We start from the raw sequence: 21490 nt of genomic DNA, 5'->3' as shown, positions 1-21490 counted from the left end.
TGTAACACTGAGTTACTGTCAGTTTGAACTGGTCCGGGCATTCTCCTCTGACTTCTCCAATTAACAAGGAGTTTTGGCCACAGAACTGCCACTCACTGGACTTTTTTGTTTTCTGTACCATTCTTTATCAACTCTAGAGATTATTATGTGTGAAAATCCATAGAGATCAGCCACTTCTGAGATACTCAAACCAGCCCTTCAGACACCAACAATCATTCCATGCTCAGTCACTTATATTACATTTCTTCCCCATTCTGGTGTTTGGCTTGAACAACAACTGAAGCTCTTGACGATGTCTCCATGCTTTTATGCATTGAATTGCTCCCACATGATTGGCTAATTAGATATTTGCATTGACAAGCAAGTGTACAGGTGTACCTAATAAAGAGGTCACTGAGTGTAGGTCCTTCTTCCATTTGACCTCCTAAATTGCAACATCTCACAATTGTTCAGATTAAAATCAATCTGCCATATCTGTAACCAACTGACTGCATATCTCACAGTATATTTTGATAGTCCTTCACACTGTCTACAACTCTACCTGTGTTAGTGTCATCTGCAAAATTGCTAATTTTCCCATCTACATTTTCATCCACATGATTAATATGTATCACAAGCAAAAGAGGTTCCAAACGAGATTACTGATCTCCAGCCATAATAACAGCTTTCCAACCCTATTCTCTGTTCTTCGTGGAAGCCAGTTCTGAATCCAAACTGCAATTTATCCTAGATCCCATGCATCTTTATCTTCTGAATCAAACTATGAGGGATCCTATCAAATGCCTTATTTAAGTCCATGTGAGTTCTGTTCACTGCCATCAATCAACTTTGTCACCTCCTGAAAAGACTCCATCAATAATGGCAAGTAATTAGGCAGGAATGTGTAATGTTAGCATTTATTCCTAGGGATACAGTGTGCATATAAAGGAAGTCTTTTATTTATTCATTGAGATACAGCCCGGAGTAGGCCTTTCTGGCCCTCTGAGCAACCCCACCCAGCAACCTTTGATTTAACCTTCCCCGAATCATAGGACAATTTAAAATGACCGATTAACCTACCAACCAGGATAAAGTTGGAGTACCTGGAGGAAACCCAGTCGTGGAAGAACGTACAACCTCCTTACAGACAGAAATCTCGTTACAAATGTGCAAAACTCTCATACTAGTGAGTCCACATTCTGAATACATAAGCAGTGTGGTTGCCTGACCCAATTAGGGGCCAATTTCTATTTAAACTTTCCTTGGTTAATTCTTGAGATGAAAATAACTATTTCATGAGTGAGGGTTGAATGGTCTGAGTCTATAACCATTGGACATACCCATCAGGTGTTTCCTTTCATGGAGCAATCTAGGACAAAAGAGTTTAATAATAATTGAAGACATCTATTTAAGATGGAGATGAGGAATTTCTTTTCTTGGAGGTTGTTAATCTAGGAGGTTGTTATTCACTGCTGTCCCAGAGAATTGTGGAGATTAATTATTGGATATCTTCAGGCCAGATCCATTGAACATCAAAGGGTCTGGGGCTGAGTCTGTCTTTACTGAATACACCCAACAGTCAGTCTACCCTACTCTAACTTCTTATTTAATGTTCTTAAAAATAAGATGTTAAATGTACTTGCAGTTTTTCCAGTACCTGTACAGAAGATTAAAAATGAACAGATTAAAAAATTCATTAGATTTCAAGTCAGAAGTAAATGAAACTGAAAGAAACTACAGATGTGATGAAGCCAACATGTTGATGGATGAAATAGTGATAGTGTAGATTACTACCAATGATGAGAAGGGTCTCTCTAGATAACACTGTGGCCTCATTTCACAGAGGACAGCAGTGCAGACAAAGTCAACTCAAGGTGCACACCTGAACTCCCAAGAACATAAGAAGATGGTCATTTTATGAAAGATGAGAGTACTCAATAGTTTCCATTCATAAATGGTCCTATCATACATGCCACAATGTGTAACTTGTCGTCCTCATTTACCACTATTCCATACTGAGCTCTCACAGGGCATTTACATTTCTTTCAATCATTATCATGCATCCAGAAGAAGCACATTTTCAAGTTGCTACTTCCTGGTTAAATCTTGGAACCCAGGCACACTCAAGGAGCTGCAGCATCAAATCATTGTAATACAATTTACCTGCTTAATGTGTGGACACACACTGACAATAGGATGAACCTCAAGCTACCACAGGTCTGCAGTCACATGGGCAAGAGGAATTTTGCTTTTATCTCTCTGATGTGTCAAGTCGGCACATATTTTGGGAAAACGTACCTAATTTAAGGAAGAACTTACACCCGTGCACCTGATTCTCCTGTAGAAAACTGCAGAGGACAGCATTATTTAAAGAAATACTATTGGATAAGAGGAAATTGAGGATTCAGACCTTCCTAGATCTTTGGTGGGTTCTATTCTGCTCTTCCTGTCCATCCTAATTTCCATCCATATGAATATATATCACATTTATTATATTAAAGTGAATACGTGCAGTTAATTAGATGTTCTAGCATTGATTCTTTAGCTGTCCCTGTGGCCTGGAGGGGAAGACTTATTGGCAAATCTGAGGCTTTGAACTATATAAAGAGAACATGTGAGGAGGAGTGCACATTGTTGAGCGGAAACAAATGCAACTGGTGAGAGAGAAAGAGCAGATGCCCACTGGGCTGTGGGCCACATGAGTGACATTATTCCCATGGCAACAGTGTGTTGGATAGGCTCATGATGACGAGAATGGCAATAGATTGAACTAAACATGAAACTTACTGAATTTGAGGATGAACTTTGGAATAGCAAGGGAAGAAAGAAAAACATAGATTTACATTCCTGTCATGACTTTCAGGACTTGTCAACAATGTATTTATGAATTGACGTAGGCACGGCATTCTCCCCAGAAACAACAGTGCAGCATTTCCATTTGATTTTCTGTGGTGTTCATGGAGGGATGTCAGGGAGAGCACTCCATCCAAGTTAATGACATGGATGGCATACATCTGTGCAAGAAAGTAGATGTGCAAGAAACATTTCAACTGAAAGACAGCGTCGCACTCCTTCTGTTCAGTACAACAATAATGTAACATCCTTCAGTTTGTGCTCAGTTCTCTGGAGTGGGATTTAACCCAACAACAAATGCAACAGAGCTGCAACCAAGAGGGATGAATGAGTTCATTGTCACCAGAGTCATGGTTGCTGATATTGTTCGCAGATTAAAGGCCAGCAGATGGCACCATTGCCTTTGCAAAGCAGAGCCTGCAAAGTTAATCGTGCCTGGACATTCCCAAGACCCTGTATCCACTGCTACATCAATAGGGATAGGTGCAATCTGTCTGCCTCCAATGCATCTGACCTGCCTAGCGCACACTCATCCTTTTTTTTGGTTTTAGTTTTCCAAAATGTGCACCATTTTTCCTGCTGTCCATTGGTATAGTTCTTAACAGAGAGCATGGGATTATATATCCCTTGTCACCTGCCACTTCCTTCAGCTGTGGTTGCACAGACCCCTGAATGAAATCACGCTTTATACCAATGATAGCCTGCAGGAGGTTGATCTCTTCCCTCCACTAGCCATCCACCCCCCAACCCCTCACTAGCTACTTCTGCTCCTTACCAGTTGTTTGGCTTTCCGAGTTAGAACTTCATGTTGAAGGCTGCAGGCACCCCTTTGTCTGTGAGAGGAATAATATAACCTACAAGGCTTATACATCTTGAAAGGTTTACTTGCTACAACACAGCAAAACCCTCCAAACAGTCCCACCTTCAGTTCCACTAAAGGATAATATGTTGAGATATGCCTAGCTTTATTGCTAATCAATGTGTCAATATTACTCAGGTAGACTCAGTTATGGGATTGAAGTCGTTCACCTGGAATTGTCCCCCGTCTCCCATAAAGCCAAAAGTAAACTTTGAGAGTTGTCTTTTCCCAGCAGTTCAAAAACATTTGGACCTGATGTGCTGGCCTGGATTGTGACCTGTCGATCATGACCAGCAGATAATTCCCAGTTATGTGGAATTATGGAGAAAGAAAGAGAAAACAACATAGTGGAAGAGAAAGGAATACAAGGGAGAAGGTTAAAGAAGTGAACTGTTGCCTGATTTCCCCTGGTATACCCCCTGCTTTTTAACAACACTTTGCCCTTGGTTTAATAGGTGACAATGCCTCATTCCTTTGGCATAAATAAACATCTCAGACTAAGTGTGGATTAAATATTGACTCCTGTTATAAAGCAGATACTCAGGGGAAGGTTCTACAAATCTCTACTCACCTTTACATTGGGTGCAGAAGACAAGTCACTGTTGTCTACAAAAGACGATCTCCTCATGTAGTTACAGCTTCTGGCTTGTGCAGGATTACATTCATCACAACCTGTTTATTTTATTGACCGTTGCACCATTGCGTTTAGGGCAGTAAGGAAGGGCCTCCATCTCTGGCAGTGTTCAAGGCTTCCTTCATCATGTCAGTAGCTTCCTCTTGGTTTTCACTACTGTCAGTCACGCAAGCCCCATGCGAGGACTCCGGAATACCATCACACTCAGATGTAGAAAGATTTTTCATTGCTGTTTCCATAACAATTTTGTTTTATTAGTCAGGGTTGTTAGCCCTGAACTAAACCCCTAAACCTGTAGGACTGGTTCACCACTCTTAGTCTGGTCTCTACCATTTGACCTGTTTGATATGGGTGACTCTAACAAGAGCCAAAGCACAAAGCCCTGATTCCAGCCAACATAGCTGTCCAGGTCATTAAGGCACGCAGGTCTCCAAACCCAACAACAAGGCTTTGGTCCTCTTGAAGGATTGCAACCTGTACCTGATATAAACTAATGCTTGATTTCCACATATCTGATAGAAATGGAGCACAACCTTTAGCACTGTGAACATCTTCTTAAAAATAATAGAGCTCAACATGATATAAATACCACTCAGAGCTTAAATAGTGGTTTATTTAAACTAAACGATCATTTGACATTGTGCCGCAACTTACCCCAGATCCTTTTAGGTTTGTGGAATGTGCAGTCCAGCATCACTTGGTAGTTTATTTTATTTTGGTCACAGCTGGTCCCTATCGTATATCTTGAATATAAGAACCTGCCAAAAAGATCAGTGTAACTTTTTATGATTTGTTTTCATTGAGTAATAGACAAATTCTAAAATCTTATAAACTTTCAGCTACGTCCCAGCAGAGCTCAGGAAGTTTACAGGACTTAGCCCAGACTTAACATTATACCGAAGCACATAGTGTACTTTACATCTGTTTCTGTGTAGCTTACCGTGGCTACAGCCAACATCCCCATCCACTTGTTTATTGTAAGTGTGCGCATTGGCTTGTGCATTAGACTGCCATTTCTGGTTTTATAACCACGTCTTCAAATATATGAAGAAAGTCTTCAAATATATGCTGGGCACCAAAGGGGATGAATTGTTACATGACAGTTAGAAAGAAGGAAACTGCACAGACTTGGGGCATGGAAAATCCACTGGGTGCATTTAACTATTAAAAAGAAAGCACCACCTAAGAGTTTAGTAGTGAGTAACAAAGGTGGTACATCGAATTATAAAGACGAGAAGATATGCAGATGCTGAAAATCCAAGCAACACACACAAAATGCTGGAGGAACTCAGCAGGCCAGGAAGCATCTATGAAAAAGAGTAAACAGTCAAAACCCTTCATGAGTCCTCCATCTCTGGCCATGTTCAGGGCTTCGTTCCCCATGTCAGTAGCTTCTTCTTGGTTTTCACTACTGTCAATCACACAAGTCCCATGTCCTGATAAAGGGTCTCAGCCCGAAATGTTGACTGTTTACTCCTTTCCATAGATGCTGCCTGGTTTGCTGAGTTCCTCCAGCATTGTGTGGATATTTCATTGAATTCTAGAAGTTTGTATGGATGTGCACAGGTCCGGTTCCCGGATTTCCAAATCCTACTTTAGGAGGCAGTCCAAAATCATTAACTAGGCTACTTCTTGGGAAAAGATGGTTCTTTTATCACGTGGCCAAATAGCTTTGACATTTTGAAAAGTTAGGCAAATGAGAAGTGAAGTTATTAAAGCACAGAAGATCCCAAAGGGCATGAAAGGGTAGACCTTGAAATATTTCCATTAGAGGGAAGATCTCGAAAAAGGAGTCATACTCACAAGATAAGGATGCAATTATTTAAAACTAAGATGCATTGGAATTTGTTGCCACAAAGAAATGAATCTTTGGAATTCTTTACTTTGGGGTTGTAGAGGCTGCAGGTATCTGAAATCAGGCAGATATTTTTTTTAAAAAAATTGGAGAATTGCAAGCTCTGAGGAATTGACACAGAAACAAAGTTGAAGCCTAGGGCAAATCAGTAATGACCATCCCACCTCTCTGATGGGAGATAATTGGTACAGGGCCTGCATTCTTAATGAATTGTCGAATATAACACTGTCGCCTTGTTTCATTCTCATTTTTGTTTGTCGATTTACTACAGGGATTCTCTGATGTTAAGTACAGAGAGCGACGGAAGCAGATTGCAGAAATTGCTTTAAACTATAAGTAGTAAGTCGCATGCACACTCCAAGTTTGCACGTTGTTTGAATTTACACTGTCTCTTTCACTGACATCTTAAACAAGAATTATATTAAACCACGAATATTAATTGCTCCTTGTTTCTGCAGTGGTGAGCCAATCCCCAGAGTAAAGTACACCACAGAAGAAATTGCAACTTGGTTAGTCTACTGTATATTCTACTAAGTATTTTTTTCTGTTGGTTAAGTTTCTGATGTGATTATAATATGTAATCATCTTAAGGAATATAAAGCTAGTTGACCTAATTAAACTCACTAACCCAGCATCCCAACTCTCCTTTTCTGACATTGATGATTTTCCATGTAGCAATGGTTTCCCTCTACTGCATTAAGTAGCAGATTTTTATATTAAGATATCTCCAGAAAAAAATTTATCCACTTTCTTCTCAGTCTGAACTCTATATAAAACAGAAAGAATTTTTTAGCTGTGAGGAATTTTGAAATATATGAAAAATAACTTTGACTAATAGTGTTTTGTTCATCAAACTGAGGGACAGGAGGAATGAGGTGGCTTCTAATTTGAAGAGACCATATCAGCTTTAAGCACATCTTGCTCAGGTGGCAGTCAGACAGCTTCCCATCAAATCTCTATGTCAACAGAAAATAGTGCTTTTCAGTCCCAGCAGTACCATCTCGTATTGGAGATACTGCACTCTGCTCCAACATGTTTCTGAGATCTCCCTATTGGTTTCCAGCTTCATGTTATAAGGGGAGATACATCAGAGGCTTTCAAGATGACGAATGGTAGACAAGAGGGCAGGGGTGCATTGGGCCATGTCGTGGTCAAAAGTGATCAAATTCCTGATGCAACCTAGTGCAACGCAATAGTTTTAACTCTACACACCTCCCCGTGTCTTGCAATGTCAGATATATTTCAGTGTGGCCTACTTCCCTCTGAGCAGGAAGGGTATAATTTCAAGCCCCGCTGTAGTAACTTGAATACATAATTCTAGTCGACCTTCCAAAGCTGAAATTAAGGCATGCTGAATTGTCAGTGATGCCATCTGTTGCATGAGGCACTGAACTTTGCCTTCAGGCATCAGAAGCAAAGACAGAGAAACAGTGGATTTTGCCCAGTATCCTGGCCAGTTCTTACCCCTCCGAATCCATTAAAACTCATACTCTGTTCCCTTATCTCCTGATGGGATCCTGCTGTGTTCATTTCCCGACATTGCAGCAACACCTCATTGGCTGCATGCTTCGCAGCTTTGTAATCACAAATTAGGTATTAGAGTGAGGTGGCGCCAATGATGAGTCACCAGAGGACTGGACCTCCTAGTTAGTTAATGAGCTGTTACAGATCAGGAAAGTTCGAGCAACAGTTGTGCTAATCTCAGCCAATGTAGTGGTGAATGTGCTCCAATTTTATGTTCACTTGATGATTCACAATTAAGTCTCCCATCATTTTTTAACTGTCTCTAGCAATAGCTATCAACTTTTAAAGACCCAATGGAATTGGAGATAATGTAATTTCTCATGTGTAAAGACTGGCTTTATTTCCATAAGGAACAATGGTCAGAGAGAAAAGTGCATTAGAGTCTCAGATCTCCAAGTGAACTCTACATTCCTGGGACAACTCACACCATTGGTTGTTATCTTTATTACATCAGTAGCTTCATAAACAGCAGAAGTTCAAAGTGGCCTGTCAGACAGCCACTGTACCTAAGGAATTTGGAACATTCAGCCACTTGCCTGGTTAACTGTATGCACTGTTGACCTTTGTGCTGTGTTGTTGTACAACAGGAGAGAAGTGTACACAAACCTGAAAACTCTGTATCCTACACATGCTTGTTCAGAACATCTGGAGGCTTTCAGGCTACTGGAGAGGCAATGCTGTTACACTGAGGATAACATCCCTCAACTTGAGGATGTCTCCTGCTTTTTGAAAGGTTGGCACTGATTTAAATGTTAATAGTTTATCAAAGAGACCTATTTGAAAATGTCAGGGTAGAGTGTATTGTCATATGCACAAGCGGAATGAAAAACTTACTTGCAACACCATCATAAGCATCAGATACACAACAACAAAAAGAAGAACAGTAAACCAATTATAAATTATACACAATTATGACAAGAAGATACAATCAGAACAAATAAAATGATGAAAGAGCAACAACTTTTATTCATACAGCAAATTCAACACAGTAAAGTGTCCCAAGGAAATTCACAGAAGAATTGTCAAAAACAAAGGAGAGGCAGGGCATCGAGATTAGCTTTATTTGCCTTTTGTACATTGTAATATCAAAGCATACAGTGAAATGTGTCATTTGCTTTGCGAATATGCTGGGGACAGCCTGAAAGTGTTGCCTGATTTCCAGAGTCAACACGGCATGCCCACAACATACTAAACCTAATCTGCATGTCCTTGGAATGTGGGGGGAAACCAGAGTACTTGGAGGAAATCCACACAGTCATGGGGAGAATGTGTAGGCTCCTTACAGCCAGCGGTGGGAATTGAACTACAATTGCTGGTGGCAGATGCTGTAAAGCATCGCACCATCCCCCTGCTTTGTGAGCAGAGGCAGTTGGTCAAAAGGAATATGCTTGAGCCAGCTCTTGAAGGATTTAGGGATGTGAAAAAAGGTTGAGAAAAACAATACCATTTCACGTCTGCAGTGCTGCGCAAAATTGCTGTTCTGAAGTTATATTGCTCAGCATATTTCACAGTAGGTCAAACTGAGGTCAGCCACGTTGAACATAGTTACTGACACATGTTTCCAGCCTGTTGAGCTGAGTGTTGTTGGCTTTCCCATGACTTAAAAAGAGCCCCATATAATGTTTCAAATGCTCTATTCAACTGCACATCAACACTGGCTGGGAACCACGTACCATGCAATGGCACCTATAATGATCTCAACTAGAGTGATGCTGGACCAGCTAACATTCATCCAGATTTTGGCAAGAGAAAGATGTGCTGATTTCCATTTCGTAACTTCTAGTCTTTAAGGTTTTCGTTTAACTGTAATGAGTACGTTGCATCAAGTTCAGCAAGTGGTTGGCATAGTTACTGGTTGGAAGATACTTCCTCACCCTGAAGGAAATGTAAAGGACACAGCCTGACCTTGGGTATCTAGGGTCAGTTCACACTTAATATTGGGACTTGGACCAATGGCAAGCAGCATGCACCATATAGACAGCACTTCAAACAGCTCACTGGAGGAAGCTTCTTGAAGACTGGGATCATGCAGATAAATGTAAGGGAGCAGCCACAGAGATGTAACTTTGGAGGACAGGAGAGAGGGTGGCAGTGGTGATGATTGAAGTGTGGTGAGCTGGAGAACCATGATCATTTTGCATGTTGGAGGGCAAATACTGGGAGTCAGTGACCCGTGTGACAAGAAAATGGATCTGTCTGACATGCCAACAAAGAGTGAAGTTATTTATCCTATTGGGGTTATCCTGAAGCAAATGCATCTTGGTTTTCCAGAGCCCATGTGAGGCAGTTGTTAGTCCAAGCCAAGCTAATCTTACTGAGCCAGTCTCTTTGTAGGATATGCAAAGGGTCTCAGCCTCAAAACCTTTTATACCTGCATTAAATTAAGTATTGATTCACTGTCTTCTTTTTGGAAAGTTTAGTTTCCCACTTAGAAAATGACTATCTGCCCTTGACTCTATGGGTCTCTTCTATCCCGCAGCAAGCTGCATCTATAAACACCTAAAATGTTCATATAACTAAAGAATGGATGCTTCCACTGTTAAGACCCGTTCTGATTTAGCATAACAAGTATTGCTTGTTTCTTTGTTCAGAACACTCGGGATTTCAGCTCTGGCCTGTGGCTGGGTTGCTTTCGGCCCGGGACTTCCTGGCAAGCCTTGCTTTCCGAGTTTTCCAGTGCACACAGTACGTCAGGCATGCCTCCTCGCCAATGCACACTCCTGAGCCGTAAGTTAAACTAAACTGGAAATGAGTCGATAAAAACTTTTAATGAAAAAGCAAATGCTGGAAAATGAACAGCTTGTCTGTCAGCGCCTGTCGGTTTAATTGGAGTGCAGTCTGCTTCCTCTAGGGAGCGTGACAGAACTCTGTGAACTTCTGTTGTTGCTTACATTACTGTTGGATAAGCTGGTCTGATTGGATTCCTTTTCTCATACACAGTCTAGAGCAGTTAATTACTGTCATGTTGGGAGAAAGCATGGTACTGTCACATAACTTTGCAACAGAATTGCTGTGCTTCATGAAAAGGCAAAGTAGATAAAATGCTAGTGGCATCTGTAAATGGGGTGGAGAATGCATAATTAGTCTCCATCCGAGGCAAGTTTATTCTCGTGTGCACTGGTTCAGGCATAATAGAACTGGAATTGGTTTATTATTGTCACATGTACTGAGATCTATCTAGAATCTATCAACCTCTACCTTAAATATACATAAAGACTTGTTCCCCACAGCTGCCCATGGCAATGAATTGCACAGATTCACCACTCTCTGGCTAAGGAAATTGTTTCTCATCACTGTTCTAAAAAGGCACCCCTCTATTCCGAGGTTGTGTCCTCTGGTCTTAGACTCTCCCACCATAGGAAACATCCTCTCCACTTACACTCTATCAAAGCCTTTCACCATTTGATAGGTTTCAATGAGGTCACCCCACATTCTTCTGAATTCTAGAGAATACAAGCCCAGAGCCATGAAACACTCTTCATATGACAAGCCATTTAATCCTGAAATCATTTTTGTGAACCTACTTTGAACCATATCCAGTTTCACCATATCCTATCTAAAATAAGGGGGCCAAACCTGCTCACAATACTCCAAGTGAGGCCTCACCAGTGCTTTACAAAGACTCAACATACTCTAGTCCTCTTGAAAAAAATGCTAACGTTGCACTTGCCTTCCTCATGCCAGACTTAACCTGCAAATTAACTGTTAGGGTATTCTGCACACAGGACTCCTAAGTCCCTTTGCACCTCAGGTTTTTATTATGTTTTCTCTCCACTTAGAGAACAGTCAACTTTTATTTCTTCTACCAAAGTGCATAACCATACACTTCCCAACACTGTATTCCATCTGCCATTTCTTTGCCCAATCTACTAATCTGTCTCAGTCCTATGGTACCGCTCTAATTCCTCAAAACTACCTGCCCCTCCACCTACCTTCATATCATCCGCAAACATTACAACAAAGCCATCAATTCCATCATCCAAATCATTGGCATGCAATGTAAAAAGAATCAGTCCCAGCACAGACCCCTGCAACCACTAGTCACTGGCAACCAACCAGAAAAGGTTCCCTTTATTCTCATTCTTTACCTCCTGCCGATCAGTCACTGCTTTATCCAGGCTAGGATCTTTTCTGTAATACCATGGACTTGTAGCTTATTAAGCAGACTCATGTGTGGCACCTTGTCAAATGCCTTTCTAAAAATCCAAGTACATAACATCAACCAGTTCTCCTTTGTCTATCCTGTTTGTTATTTCTTCAAAGAAATCCAACAGATTTGTCAGGCAAGATTTTCCCTTGAGGAAACCATTCTGACTACAGCCTATTTATCATGTGCCTCCAAGTACCCTGAGACCTCATCCTTAACAATCAACTCTAGCATCTTTCCAACCACTGAGGTCAGACTAACTGGCCTATAATTTCCTTTCTTCTGCCACTCTCCCTTCTTCAAGAGTGGAGAGACATTTGCAATTTTCTAGTCTTCCACAATCATCCTAGAATCTGGTGATTCTTGAAAGGTCAATGCTAATGCCCCCATAATCTCTTCAGCCACCTCTTTCAGAGCTCTGGGGTGTACACCATCTGGTCCAGGTGAACTATTTTCCTTCAGACCTTTCAGTTTCCCCAAGAGCCTTCTCTCAAGTTGTGGTAGCTTCATAGACTTCATGTTTCCTGACACCTGGACCTTCCCCTATACTGCTAGTGTCTTCCACAGTGAAGACTGATGGAAAATACTTATTCAGTTTGTCTGTCCTTTCATCGCACAGCCCCCCCCTCCCCCCAGTTTACTACCTCTCCAGCATCACTTTCCAGTGGTCCGGTGTCCATTCTTGCCTCATTGAGGTAGAACATGGGACGTGATGGACAGGGTAGTATCCCCCACTTTCTACAGACTCTAGAATTCCTGTATGTTGAAATTTCAGCCAGTCAGGATACCTTCTGCAGTGATTTGTAGAAATTGTTAGAGTATTTGGTGACATATAGAATCTTATTCAGCTTCTTAGAAAGTGGAGACACAGGCATGCCTTCTTTCTGGTTGCATCAAGTCAAGTCACTTCTTATTGTCATTTTGACCATAACTGCTGGTACAGCACACAGTAAAAACAAGACAACGTTTTTCAGGACCATGGTGTTACATGAAACAGAACAAAAACTACATTGAACTATGTAAAAAACAACACAGAAAAAAACTACACTAGACTACAGACCTACCCAGGACTGCATAAAGTGCACAAAAACAGTGCAGGCATTACAATAAATAATAAACAAGACAATGGGGCAGTAAGGTGTCAGTCCAGGCTCTGGGTATTGAGGAGTCTGATAGCTTGGGGGAAGAAACTGTTACATAGTCTGGTCGTGAGAGCCTGAATGCTTTGGAGCCTTTTACCAGACGGCAGGAGGGAGAAGAGTTTGTATGAGGGGTGCGTGGGGTCCTTCATAATGCTGCTTGCTTTGCACTAGACCCAGGACAAGTCATACAAGATGTTAACATTTGAAGTTACTAACTCTCTACCATCAACCCTGATGAGGCACTGAATGAGTTGGCTATTTAGAAAGGGGAGAATGAGCCTTGGCTATGATGTCTTCTCAAGCAGTCATGAGGTGATTGTGGCTTTGAGCAGGTCAAGTGAGCTACTGTGAAAATCCTGGCATGTGATCAATGGAAACAAGCTCCAAGTGTTATTACATGGAGGGACAAACTAGTATTGCACTGTGATCAAGATTATGCTTGTTGCAGCAGCCTTCGTCACAGTGGTGATCTCGACACTTCAGCTCTTCAGTGAAGAGGGGCTTCAGTCAGAGAAAGCAAAGCTCTAGGTTAAGTTTCTTTTTGTTTATATCTGCTCAGCTAGGACAGTAGAGATGCCATGCAGGATAGAAGAATGCTCTTCTTGCGGGATGTGGGAAGACAGGCAGCTCCTCAGTGTCCCTGATGACCACAACTGTGAGTGGTGCATCCAGCTGCAGCTTCTAGCAACCCGTGTTAAGGAGTCGGAGCTGGAACTGGATGAATTCCAGGTCATTCGGGAGGCTGAAGGGGTGATAGACAGGACATATAGAGGCTCAAAAGTTTGTTTATTACCAAAGTATACAACTCTGAAACTCTTTAATTCTCCAGGTAGCCATGAAACCATGAAAAAAAGAAAGGCTGCACAATCATCAACTCACAAATCCCATCTCTTCGCAAAAAAGAAAAGAGTAATAAACAGACCAGGTACATCAAACCTCAAATCCCTCCTCCTGCACAAAAATGCAAACAACACAGATCAGGCATATCAGCTGTCAAAAAAAAACGAACAAATCAGATTATTCATGTCGGTCCCCGTTTCCCCCTCACTGCTCAAAAAAAAGCAAGATCAGGCGAAAAAACGCAGAATATATAAACTATATACTCTGTGAAAGAAAGAGTCTATACTCTGAGGTCTACATCCAAAATGTAGAAGAACCTTAGGGAACACTCCCCGGGCCAGTGGCAGACCTCTCCCTCTCTGGTAGAGAGTGATCAAAAGACAGGCAGCCAGTGCTTACCCCTCCGCACTCACTTCCGTACTTCAAACTCCCTCATTGCTTTAATCAGTGAAATGGAGACAAGCATCAACTTGCTCCTTGTCCTGTAGTCTGCCCACCATGAGGTTCCCATAGTTACATCCAAGGTGCAGGACACAGGAAACTGGGTGACAGTCAGGAAGGTGAAAGGTGTTAAGTAGCCAATGCAGAGAAACCTAGTGGCCATCCCCCTCAACAACAGGTATAGCACTTTGGATACTGTTGGGCGGTTGACCTGAGAGAGGAAAGTCACAGTTGTTAAGTCACTGGCACTGAGTCTAGGTCTGTGACTCAGTAGGGAAGAGGGGAGAAGAGGCACACTGTGGTGATAGGAGATTCGTTAGTTAGTGGAACGTACAGGAGGTTCTGTGGGTGAGAATGAGATTCACTGATGGCATGTAGCCTCCTGGGTGCCATGGCCCAAGGCATCTTGGATCAAGTCCTCAGCATTCTTAAGTGGGAGGGTGAACAGCTAGAGATCATGGTCCATATAGGTACTAATGTCATGGGTAAGACGAGAGATGAGGTCCTGCAAAGGGTGTCCAGGGAGTTAGGTGCTAAGTTAAAGGACTGGAACTCCAGGGCTATGGTCTCAGGATTGCCACCCTGAACGTGCTAATGAGGCCAGACCTAGAAAAACTATAGAGTTCCCTGCCAACTCATACACCATCCTGACTTGGAAATATACCTCTGTTGCTTCCTCACTGATGGATCTGCCTGAGCACTCCAGAAGTAAATTTTTCTCTCACTAGTTTGACAATAAGCAGAAGAAAACAGAAGGCATTGAAAGAGGCTGGTGAGTTATTTACCCCTGAGGGTTTGGTGTCAGCTTTGATCAATGATGCCAAGACTGATAAGGACACATCACTAAATTAAATATGGCATTGAGGTGGATACATTCTAAGGTGGACAGTCAGTGCCCTGAATGTCGTACTTTGCGTTGTTTAGGTTCAGTGTGTTTGTCTCTTTGAAGGTCAGGGAGTAGAAGAGCCTCTGGGCATGATGAAAATTCAAGACTGGACTATTAACATTGTGACCTAAAGCAGACGTTTGGCAGACATCATTCCTACCCAATACAGATAATGGACTTTGACAACCACAGTGAATTCTTTTACCAGGGCTTCGTGCAGGTGTCCTGTCAGTCTGAATGACTGTTAATTTCATGATTTCTTGAGCGGACCATATTTTTATCTTTGTATTTGCTTCTTCCTTTATCATAAAAAGAGCAGGATGTCTGACGATGATCCACATAGAAAAATCTATTACATTTGTCTTGATAACCAGAATTAGAAGCTGAATTATCTTTATAATATCAGGAAGTGAAGGTCACTATTGTCCATCTGGGACTTATAACTGATAATCTCCTGATTTTTGTTTTTTTTTTAAATATGTTCTGTTAATCATGTAAAAATAATGAGCATTTGAGTTAAAGTGTATTTTTTGTAGCTAAGTAAATGACTCTTCAGGACCACGAAAGGAGAAAGTCTGGTTGGGTATCTGGAGTAGGATGGCAGAATCTTATTGAAAGTGATTGAAGAACTCTCTCAAATCATCATCATTAGAAGCCAGCAATGGCCTTCAACACACTGAGTCTAATTTAGAACTAGAAATAAAGGAGCTCAGCTGTGACTCAGTTGAACTAGTACTTCCCTCTAGTTCAGAGAATGGTGACTTAAGCCTGATTTATACTTCTGTGTTGAATCTACACTGTAGGTAGAGTGTACCCTACACTGTAGGGTGACATGCACCTCCCCAAAAAAGTAACTCACGCGTCGTGCAACGCAAACTGCAACAACTGTGATTGGTCCGCTGAGTAGCATCACATTTTCTTCTACGCATTTCCGGTTGCTTCTTCTCCGCCATGTCTGTACACATCTGTTGCAAAATAGATGAACCAAATCATCAAATCTACCTGCTGACACATGAAAATGTTTGAAATGCATTTCCTCGTCCATGTCTCTCACGAAGAAACTCAACACAGTGGCATAGAAACCCCACCGCCAACTAGCCTTTTGACGCACACCAACGCATGCTCGCACAGCTTACAGCCTATGCAGAAGTATAAATCAGGCTTACGGCATAGCCTATACGCACAAGTATAAATCAGCCTTAGGTCTCACTCAAGAACTTCAAGCTTGAAACTTAAGATTGATACATTAATGCAGTGACAATGGAGTTGTAGCATAAATGGAAGTGCTGCCATTTTAGTGACATGCTAATCTGGGATTCCCCTTCTCAAACCCTCTTAAGTGGACACTGAAGGTCTGTCTCAGTACATTAGAAGAGTCAAGGAATTAGTCATATTACCATGACTAATATTTGTTCCACCATAAAAGCAGAATGAATGGTCACTATCACATAGCTTATTGCATTCAAGCTGGTTGCTATATCTCCAATAATATTGCATTTAAAAATTAACTTATTGGGTGATTTGGGGTGTCCTGAAGTATGTGAAAAGCATGCTGTAGATCTATCTTGTCTTTAACCTGATATAAAGGGTACTTACACATGATAAACTGAACACTAGATGGCCTCTGATAACTGAGCACTTTACAGCAATCGCACTTGAATGACTTCCACCTTAAATAGAATGTTTCTTCTAAAACATCTTGAAGATAAAAACAATTGGTTTTTCCCATGTGAAAGGCAGAATGGATTCGTGTAACATAACTGAAATAACTTAACATCTGATGCCTACAATTGAGAGACAAAATGGGACGCCACAGTAGAGTAGCAGTTAACACATCACTATCAAAATTCGGGGTGCCCCGAGTTGGAGTTCCTTTCTGGTGTCACCTGTAAGGAACCTCTTTACGTCCTCCCTGTGAAATGTGTGAGATCTCCCCGGTTGCTCCAGTTTCCTCCCACAGGCCAAATATGTACCGAGTAGGTTGATCAGTCATTGTAAATTGTCCCATGATTTGGTAGGGTTAATCAGGGTTGTCATGGCTTGATGGGCCAGAAAGCATAGAAGGGCCTACACCTCTCTGTGTTTCTAAATAAATAAGATAAATGCAGAAATATAATATGGAGACAGATATAGTGTGAACTCCAATATCCTACCATCATAACACCCCATAAGCTTTCTTAACTACCCTATCTATCTGTGAGGCAACTTTCAGGGATCTGTGGACATGTACCCCTAGATCCCTCTGCTCCTCCATACTACCAAGTTTCCTGCCATTTACTTTGTACTCTGCCTTGGAGTTTGTCCTTCCAAAGTGTACCACCTCATACTTCTCCAGGTTGAACTCCATCTGCCACTTCTCAGCCCACTTCTGCATCCTATCAACGTCTCTCTGCAATTTTGGCAATTCTCTACACTGTCTACAACACCACCAACCTTTGTGTCATCTGCAAACTTGCCAACCCACCCTTCTACCCCAACATCCAGGTTGTTGATAAAAATCACGAAAATTAGAGGTCCCAGAACAGATCCTTGTGAGACACCACTAGTCACAACCCTCCAGTCTGAATCTACTCCCTCCACCACAACCTTCTGCCTTCTGCAGGCCAGCCAATTCTGAATCCACCTGGCCAAACTTCCCTGGATCCCATGCCTTCTGACTTTCTGAATAATCCTACCGTGTGGAACCTTGTCAAATGTTAGACATTTATCAGGCTTGTTAGACACAATCTGCCCTTCACAAAGCCATGCTGACTGTCCCTGATCAGACCATGATTCTCCAAATGCCCATAGATCCTATCTCTAAGAATCTTTTTCAACAACTTTCCCACCACAGACGTAAGACTCACTGGCTATAATTACCCGGACTATCCCTATTACCTTTTTTGAACAAGGGGACAACATTCGCCTCCCTCCAATCCTTCGGTACCATTCCCGTGAACAACGAGGACATAAGATCCTAGCCAGAGGCTCAGCAATCTCTTCCCTTGCCTCGTGGAGCAGCCTGGGGAATATTCCGTCAGGCCCCGGGGACTTATCCGTCCTAACGTATTTTAACAAATAAGAAGTATACAGTAATAGATTTCTTTTGTTTTTATCACAGAATCCATCTCTTGCTGGAATGGCCATTTCGACAAATTGATTCTCTTTCTCTTCTTATTTAGGGACTGTTGCCATGAACTGCTGGGTCATGTGCCCATCTTGGCTGACAAGACATTTGCACAATTTTCTCAGGTAATTCCATCTTCCTTCCTTATAAATTCTTACGCCACAAAACAACAAGCGCACAGCATGAAGAGAATGCAAGGACTGGTCTTGCTAGAGCACAGAAAGCTAAAAGAATCATATGACGTTTACAAAATGAACCTGAATTTTGATAGGGGAGCAAAGAGAAAGTTATTTTCATTGGCAAAATATTCATCAATTATTGGATGCAAAATTAATTGCTGGTTTAAAGCTGATTTGAGATGGTTTTCTTTTTGTAGCCTAGTGAATTGTTATAACCTACATGCTCTATCTGTAGGGGCATTGCAAGCATATTCAATAACTCACAAAAAGGAATCAAATTAGTTTCAGACGCAAGGAGGTTTACAAGGGCAATGAGGAATGCGTGGGGGAGAGGGGGCCACCAAATGGATCAATGTGTCAAACTGCTGGCACACTGTAATAGAAATATAGCTTCTTTCTGTGCTGTGATACCATATGATTGGCATGATACTGTTAAAGTAAATTGTGTGGGTGCTTCATTGATTCATTGATTTCCTGCTGCCTCCGGGTGCTGGGTTACTGACCTTGTAGAATGATCGGACTGGATTCTGCAGAACTGATAGTCTCAGTGTTTTCAGACAGAAAGCCGATCAGCACTGTAAAGAACAAAAGTTACTGTAAAGTGTTATGCACTCGAGTAATAAATAGAATCATAATCAATTTTAGACTTTAGATTTGACATAAAAGATATATTTTACAGCTGCTGACATCAAAACTTGTGGCTAAAGGTAAGTATTGCAGGAATGTGAGTTATTCCACCAGCTGCATTGTGAACATTACTGGTCATACCCTTTTTTCCCTATTTTTTTCCTTTTTTTTCCCTTTATTGTTATCTTTAACAGTACATGAGGAAATCCCTTGATTTGCTTCTGTCTAGGGACTATTATTTAAAGGATAATGAATAGAAAATACTCATATCCCTGGGATGTCAAATGATGATAAAATGAGTGCAGGGGGAGGTAAATGGGAAGGTTATTTGAACATGAAATGAAAACAAAGAAGGCTGGAAACACTCAGCAGGTCAGGGACCATTTGTGGAAAGAGAAACAGTTAATGCTTCAGGCTGAAGTTCCTTCAACATAACCTCATTTCACCCTTATACCAAATAGGGAAAAGAAGGATAATTAATTATTCTTCGGAGTCTGCCTCTCACACTATACTGGTACTTGTCTCTCCACAGACCTGCCTGACCTGCCAGTGTTTATATTTCAGATTTACAGCACCTGAAGTATCTGATTCTTTGTTTTAGAATGGCGAATGCTGTAGCACAGGAATTGAAGGCTAACATGCATTAAAAAAAGGGAAGATAGTTATATATAGCCATATGATAATGTATATAAAACAGAATGGGGTACAGGACAATCGGAAAATAGCAGGACAATGGGATTCATTCTAGTTTTGCTGAAACTTCAGGAATTTGACTGAGGAACTTTGGCGGTTTGAGGAGGCTATCGAAGTGCAGGTGAAATATGATTTGTAAGGGAATGATGGTGTTCCGGTGTATTCCTGCCTCTGTCCTTGTGAGGGATGGAATTTGGATTTGAGGGAGGTGTAGGCTGAAAGAAGGGCTCGATATGGAATCGTAATGGATCTGCAGCCTAAAGAAAAAAAGGCATTACTTTGTGAATTGTGTCTGCACTGCCAATTAAATTGTTTTGTTAGTCATTATTATTTAACCCTCTATCACCTCAGAATATTGGCCTCGCCTCCCTCGGAGCCACAGAAGAGGAGATTGAAAAGCTTTCTACTGTGAGTTTAATGCATTTGTGCTGCATGAAAACCATATTTCTCCTGATTTTTGTTTTAAAAGAATAAACAATTTAAAAAGAGCACCTAAACATCCATTAATTACCAGCCCAACTATAGGTGAGCGGGGTAATTATTCTCTGGAATCTCCCTCTTGCAGCTCTACTGGTTTACTGTGGAGTTTGGGTTGTGCAAGCAAAATGGAGAAGTTAGAGCCTACGGAGCCGGACTGCTCTCCTCGTATGGTGAACTCATTGTAAGTGAAATCAGAAATAAACATATCTTTATTCATTCCGGATTATTCGCTTCAATTTACAAAGAGACTTTTTACTTAAAACTAGTTTTTCAGGTTCTGAATTCTTCCTGCTTTTGCCTCACCACCTCCCCCACTCACACCCCACCACCTTACACCCTACAACTCCATCTCAACTACAGAATAACATGATTTTTAGGGAGACAGATACTCTTCTGGTACCTTGACTCACTTAGCATCTCAAATGCCACCCTGAGCGTAATTTTTTCTTGTCATTATAAAATAATCTTTGATGAGACTGTGAATGAAGGGAAGGATGTATGTGAGGGAGGATTAGTAACTTCCATGTTTTTAGCTCTTTCGCTTGGCAGTGTGCCTGTGCTAACTGTTTCAGGTTCACTCATGACCTCCTTGGGCATTAGGACTAGTGGGAATTCATTTCTCATGCTATGAGGCAGAGCTCCAGGCTTCTCCTGAACTGAGCGTATAGTGCATTAAGGCTAAAGCTGATCATGGTTGAATATCTGCCAAAGCGTTCAAACAATAATGTTTGTGGCATTCTAAGTGGGTCAGGGTGTGATGGAGTGCAGGATTATTTAACTGGAGCAGTAATGGACAGAGATCGCTGGTAGGCGAGTGATGAAAGATGAAACAAAATGGTAATTGTTTTATTCTCATCACGTGTACAAAGATGCAATGATACGCTTGCCTTGTGCATTTGGATGAAAGCGCAGTCTGTGGGGCTACGGTGCAATAGAAGAGATGTGGCCACACACCAGAGCCGGCTGAACTTTCTACTGCATTGAAACATGGCTTTGATCTCTTATCAATGCTGTCTCAAATGGCCACCAGAGCAATGAGCATGCACCTCTTACTCTGCAACTCCTGCAGAAATGCTTCCAGCACTACATCCAATAGTTATAATCCACTACAAATCTCTCAGCAATAATATCCACAATAGCCTTAAACTACTGCCCTGCAGCCACAAATAAACTTCCCCTTATGAAGGAGAGATGGGCTGGAAGCAGGACAAGCCAGCCACTCAAGAAGTTGGCTACTGTTGCGGT

General features: G+C 41.6%; 1 protein-coding gene across 1 annotated transcript in view; it reads left to right on the top strand.

Annotated features, from left to right (window-relative positions):
* Positions 1 to 21490, top strand: part of th (tyrosine hydroxylase) — a 53356-nt gene that overhangs the window by 26211 nt on the left and 5655 nt on the right. The window contains exons 5-11 of the mRNA XM_059973924.1: positions 6452 to 6519; positions 6639 to 6689; positions 8292 to 8437; positions 10296 to 10431; positions 18322 to 18391; positions 20117 to 20173; positions 20331 to 20426. Of these exons, the coding sequence (XP_059829907.1) occupies positions 6452 to 6519; positions 6639 to 6689; positions 8292 to 8437; positions 10296 to 10431; positions 18322 to 18391; positions 20117 to 20173; positions 20331 to 20426 (624 nt within the window). The remainder of the gene's footprint in view (positions 1 to 6451; positions 6520 to 6638; positions 6690 to 8291; positions 8438 to 10295; positions 10432 to 18321; positions 18392 to 20116; positions 20174 to 20330; positions 20427 to 21490) is intronic.

This window comes from Hypanus sabinus, chromosome 7 (genome assembly GCF_030144855.1).
Source record: "Hypanus sabinus isolate sHypSab1 chromosome 7, sHypSab1.hap1, whole genome shotgun sequence".
Taxonomy (NCBI): Eukaryota; Metazoa; Chordata; class Chondrichthyes; order Myliobatiformes; family Dasyatidae; genus Hypanus; species Hypanus sabinus.
This window is presented reverse-complemented; position numbering and strand designations above follow the sequence as displayed.